This window comes from Octodon degus, unplaced genomic scaffold, assembly GCF_000260255.1.
Source record: "Octodon degus isolate 3935 unplaced genomic scaffold, OctDeg1.0 scaffold00044, whole genome shotgun sequence".
In the NCBI taxonomy this organism is placed as follows: domain Eukaryota; kingdom Metazoa; phylum Chordata; class Mammalia; order Rodentia; family Octodontidae; genus Octodon; species Octodon degus.
This window is the reverse complement of record NW_004524620.1, coordinates 13,367,718-13,373,717: the sequence shown is the minus strand read 5'-3', so window position 1 is coordinate 13,373,717 and position 6,000 is coordinate 13,367,718. Positions and strand designations below refer to the sequence as shown.

The window sequence follows — 6,000 nt, the reverse complement described above, 5'->3', positions numbered from 1 at the left end:
AGCCCCGCCCCCTGGTGGGCTGAGCTGGCCTCTCTCTCTCTCTCTCTCTCTGTCTCTCTCTCTCTCTCTCTCTCTCAAATAAATAAAAATAAAAAAAAATAAAGTTTAAAAAAAGATGAAGAAACAGGTGACAACGCACAGTAAAACATGAGCTGGGAAATATGAGCATGGGCACATGAAAATCCACCATTAAGAGAAAGCCTCCAAACTAGCTGGAGTGTAGGTCCCAGCAGACAGCATGCTGACGGTTGCCCCCCAGACGCTGGCTTCAATTCTTGCCACCTCCTGCTACACAGGAATAGTCTTTACATCTGTCCTATATATGAAATTTTTCATCACGACATACTTGGGGGGATCAATAATGTTCTATTTACCTAATGAAAATATAGGTTTAAAAGATCCTCATAACAGCTTTAAAAAAACAACAAAAAAGGGAACATGGAAAAGAATTTAAAGCTCTACTAAGAACCTGTCTGAAAAATATGGGAGACACATACTCAGGTAATCTCAATGAAAATTCTAAATGGATTGTGTGTGTATGAGAGAGAGAGAGAGAGAGAGACAGAGAGAGACAGAGAGAGAGAGAGAGAGAGAGACAGAGAGAGAGACAGAGAGAGAGACAGAGAGAGAGACAGAGACAGAGAGACACACAGACAAAACAGAGAGAACGAGAGAGAGCTCAAATTTATTCTCCACATTCACAGGAAAGAACAAGTAATAACTAAGCAAAAAGAAATCCATGAATAGGAACTTGCCCTCCCAGCCACAGCAACTTGCTAACAATGAAGAAAGAACAGGATTTTAGGAGATGATGATAGGATAACTGGCTGCCTTGGAAAGAGAAAAATAAAAGCTAGGTTTTCACCCCTCCACAAAGGTGGAGTTTAGATAAATTAAATACTTAAATATCAGAAGTAAAATACAAAATACATTCAGTCTAGATGTGTAAAGGCTTGCATTTGATTCCCAGCACTACAAAAAACATAATACTTAGGGAGAAAATCTCGGTATCTAGTCATAGGGAACAACTTTTCCTGAGACTGGTCTCTTGATGCAGTCCAAACCAGCTTTGAACTCATATGTAGCCCAGGCTGGCCTCTGACTCTCAATGATCCTCCTGCCTCAGCCTCCTAAATCCTGGGATTATAGTCATGCACCAACATGCCTGGCATATGGGAAATAACTTTTAAAAAAGGACACCCACAGTACAACTCAAAAGTGGAAAATTAATGGACGTTCACATCAAAACTAAAGTTGTTTTTTATGGAATTTATATCAAGAATATTCAACTTAAGGCCAGCCAGATAGTTCAACAGATTAAAGCACCTGCTTAGACAGACACAGGGACCAGGGTTTGATCCCCACTATGCTGTGCCAACCCCACTTCCAGGGTGCGCTGGGTGATTGAGACTGGGCATGGTGGTGCACACCTGTAATCCCAGCACGTGGGAGGCTGAAAACAGGAGGATCACTGTGGGTGTGATCTGTGTAATGAGACCCTGTGCTAAATACATTAAAAAAAAAAAAAAAGAATATTCAACTTAGACCAACATGAAAAGAAAAAGCTCAAAAGAAAATTGGACAAAGAATGTAAGCAAGTCACAGAATACTGAAACAATAAATAATGACAGAAACTTTATAGAACTTAGAGAAATTCCAATGAAAACCATGATGTAACACTATATTCAACTACAATATGAACATTATAAAAGTGATAATACTAATTGCTGATAAAGCTGTAAAGCAATTCTTGGGTACTGCTGGTAGGACAGTCAGACTTGGGAAGCAATCTTCAAGTAAACAAGCCAGTGATCTCACCTTTGACTATTTTTCTGACAGAAACTACAAGTCTGAAGAGTATCAGATGCAAGCTGGTGAGATGGTTCAACAGACTAAGCGCTTGCTTAGGCGAGCACAGGGATCAGGGTTCAGTCCCTAGCACCACGTGCCACACGGCCCTGCCCCCGAGCTCCCTGAGCTGACACAGAGACTGGTTGTGGTGGCACATGCCTGTAATCCCGGCACTAGGGAGGCTGACAACAGGAGATTACCATGAGGCTGAGCTGCATAGTGAGACCCTGTACCAAATACATACTTTTTTTTTTTTTAAAGTACTAGACACAACAGAAATGTCCAACACTAGTAATAGATAAGTACAAGCAGGTATTCACTTCATGCAGGAGAAAAATAAACTAAATGTAGACAGAGTAGCTCTGACAGATTTTTAACTGAGCAATGAAATTAAGCTTTTTCCACATTATTCCATTATATAAATTAAAACACACAACCATACAAAAACTTTACATATTTTATAAGGATATATATTCAAGGGTGAACTCTCCACAGCAGAGTGATCTCTCTGTTGGATAAGAGAAAACATAGGATGGAAGAAGGAAGATAAACAGGAGGGCTGCAGGGCCCTTGCCCAGACAATGATAAATACGTCAAGAATTACCGAGTATGTTTTAACTAAGCTTTGTGCCTAAAACTAAAAGGAAGAACAGGAAGGAAACATCTCCACAGTGGCAGCATTACTGCCAGCAACGAAAGCCGCCTGAGGGAGGGAGCTCAGGACTGCGTCCAACTCCCCGCAAGCACAAAGGAAGCCAAGTGCAGCAATACTGCGAGGTTTACTTGCTCCACAAGACAGAGAGCATATGAAGTATCACCACTCGGTCAGCATGCAGGAACCAAGCTCTCAATCACCTAATGACTGCTCACAAATGAGCTGATCTCCAGTCGCCTAGAACTCACTCCTTCCATTGTACCACAGTGGTAACAGGAGTAGGCGTGGTAAAGAGGAGGTTGCCGAGGCAGAACGTGTCAAGTGAAGCCAGACATCAGAATTCTTTTTTTTTTTTTTTTGTGGAACCAGGGATTGAACTCAGACCCTTGCGCTTGCCAGGCAAGCACTTAAGTCTACTGAGCCATCTCCCCGGCCCTAACATCAGAATTCTGAGCTACCTATAATGAAAGTTTCACTCCAAGAATTCACTATGACTAGTAATCACACACCAAACAAAATGGAAAAGCTGCCAGGTGCAGTGGTGCACGCCTGTGATCCCGCCCCCAGCTGCTGAGGCAGGAGGATACTGAGCTCAAGGACAGCCTGAACGACACAGGAGATGCTTCCAATTAAAAGAAGCAAAGAGAAGTCTCCTACACTGCTAGTATTTTCTACTCAAACACTGAAGACAAAAAGACAGGAAGAAAGGAATGCCTGGAACATCTATAAAGATTTCATTCATCAATTACGGAGGACACTTACCGCGTGAAGGAGCTTTCAGAATACTAACCTTGCAGAGCCTCTCAAATCTTTAAATTCTACATTGAGAAGAGGCAAGAAGTTGCTTTTACAGAATGGACAAGTTGTGTTCAAATTGGAGTCATTTGCTGTCCATCCAGCCATAATTTCTTCATCATAGACTAGAGCACCACATGATCTACACAATGAACAACTTGACATCAAAACCTGAGAACAGGAAAATAAGGACACTGAGACCTCTGTAGTGAAAACGAATCTTAAAAGACCATTCTGGGACAGGTGTGATAGAGCATGCCTACAATCCCAGCACTGGGGAGGCTGAGGCAGGAGGATCGCTGAGTTCCAGGCCAGCCTGAATTACATAGTAAGACTTTGTCTCAAAGCAAAACAAAACACAGAACCCATTTTTTTCAGCTAAGCAAAATTTTTTATCTATTGACCAAATTTGGAGTAGTTATGCTACAGGCAAAGATACCAATTGGTTCATGGTTTGATATCACAAAATAAGATATCAAACAATTCAACAAAATGACATTTTATTATTCTGTCCACAAAGGTCTCACAGGATTTTTTTTAAAATGCTGTTGTATAAAATATGTTTATCATCACTTTAAAACGGGCAGCACAGAGATTTTTACCTCCATTGCACAATTCTGATAGATGCTAGACAGGCTGGTATTTTGAGAAGAACCATGGTCTGATTTTTCAAAGTCCTGTCCCTTTGTGCCTCTTGGAAGTGGAACTTCACCTAGAAAGGAGCAAATACAATAAGCAGATGCCTGGGCTAGCTGTGTCCAAGTATTTAGGGGGTAAGTATCATGATCTACAGCTTATTTTCAAACAATTCACTCTAGAAATATATAAAGATGTATGTGCATACACATAAATTTAATAAAAGTTAATTAAATCTAGGTAGAGGCTATGTAACTGTTAATTATACAATTCAACTTTTCAGGACAATTGGAATTTTCCCTTTACAAAGTCAGACAGAAAGAGATTATAGTTTTCTAGAATAACACCTAAGAATTTTCAATGATACATCCCAGAAATATTTAAAAATCTGGTTCAAACTGATCCATTCTGAGAAATAGTTAAAAAATATACATTTCCAAGGTCCCACCCCATAGACTTGAAAGTTTTAGCCTAAGGCTTAGACACGTGTTTTTTTTTGTTTTTGTTTTTGTTTTTGTTTTGTTTGTTCCTCGAACGCCTTCAGGGCACTTTTGGCCAGCGGCAGAGTTGTGAGGTTCGAACTCCAGCAACCTGAGGCTGACAGCTTTGTGGAAGCAGCCACTTAAAGGCCTGAGCTAGGGCCAGGCCCCCTTGTGTGTGTGTTTTAAATGTCTTTGGTATAGGGTATCACTACACAGCTCAGACTTGTAGTGATCCTCCTGTTTTCAGCTTCCCCAGTGCTGGGACTATAGGCATGCTCCACCATGCCCAAACTTGGTGGCCAGCTCAGCATGCCCAGGGGCAGGGCTGATGCAGTGGTGCCAGGGATCGTACCCGAGTCCCTGCACTTGCCTAAGCAGGTGCTTAGTATGCTGAGCTATCGCACCAGCACTATATATTCTTAATCAAATTTCTCAAATGATTTTGATTTACACTAAACCTGAGAACTAATGATACAACCCACAAATAAATACAACCGAAACAGAATGGGTAATTTTACTATTTTCAGAGCATACAGAATCAATAGAAAGATGTGGCTACTATAAAACTTTACCACCAGCACCACCTTCCTCCCAGACAGAGAGAGAAAAAGAGACCGAGACAGACAGATCCAGAGAAGAACAAAAGAATCTAACATCTCCACAAGTGGGGACTACGGGGATGGGGGGAATGATGGGCATTTAAATAGGAAGGAGAGGGACAGGCTGAGGGAGGGAAAGAATGGAAGGAAACGCCTTTCTCATACTTGCTGAATATTGCACTTTTCCAATGTCTCCGCTGCTGCTGCTACTGCCAAGGCTTGTGTTACTCTGGGTGAGCTCACTGGAGGCCAACCCGGAAATACTGGTGTTAGGAGACACATTCTCCCCCAACATATGGTCTTCCAGGCCAGCAGGGAAGCTGTAATCTCTACTCGTCTCTTCCTTGGATTGAAAATAGTAAAACTTCACATACATCAATCATTCTCCACAGAACTGTATCATTCTGCTCTTCCACAATTAAACACATCTTAAAACAAATCATCCCTAAATTTTCATAACCATTAATTCAACTCCTTTTTTTTTTTTTGCAACTGGGGATTGAACTGAGGCCCTTGCACTTGCCAGGGAAGCACTTATTCCACTGAGCCATCTCCCCGGCCCATAGAATAAGGACTTTTTTTTGCTCCTCCAATCGGCCCATGGAATAAGGTTTTGTTTTTTTCTCTGAATGCCTTCAGGGCAGGTTTGGCCGGCTTGAGTTGTGGGGGATCAAACCACAGCAACCTAAGCCTGACCACTTTCTTGAAGCAGCCACTTAAATAACTGAGCTAAGGGCAGGCCCCCTCAACTCCTTATTCATGAAACATCCTTTCCACACTCTGAAACCTAAAGAAGTAACACACAACCCCCTCAAGAAAATCCTGTGTTGCGCCAAGTGAGTTTGGATCTGGTCTCGACATTCAACACGCTGAAGTAAAGGAATGCCAGAAGCGCACTGTCTCCAACAAAATAGAGCAGGGGCTTCAGAGCAGCAAGCACACGGTGATCTCGGTTCTCTATCAGGCATTAGACATGCAACTT

The 6,000-nt window shown here is 41.9% G+C and overlaps 1 protein-coding gene across 4 annotated transcripts in view; it reads right to left on the bottom strand.

The window, feature by feature from the left end:
• Dennd4c (DENN domain containing 4C) overlaps window positions 1-6,000 on the bottom strand; it is a 116,534-nt gene that overhangs the window by 14,066 nt on the left and 96,468 nt on the right. For all 4 annotated transcript variants that reach the window (XM_023715817.1, XM_023715818.1, XM_023715819.1 and 1 more), the window contains 3 exons: window positions 5,184-5,361; window positions 3,904-4,013; window positions 3,297-3,472 (listed from right to left, as the gene is read on the bottom strand). In XM_023715817.1, the coding sequence (XP_023571585.1) occupies window positions 3,297-3,472; window positions 3,904-4,013; window positions 5,184-5,361 (464 nt within the window). The remainder of the gene's footprint in view (window positions 1-3,296; window positions 3,473-3,903; window positions 4,014-5,183; window positions 5,362-6,000) is intronic.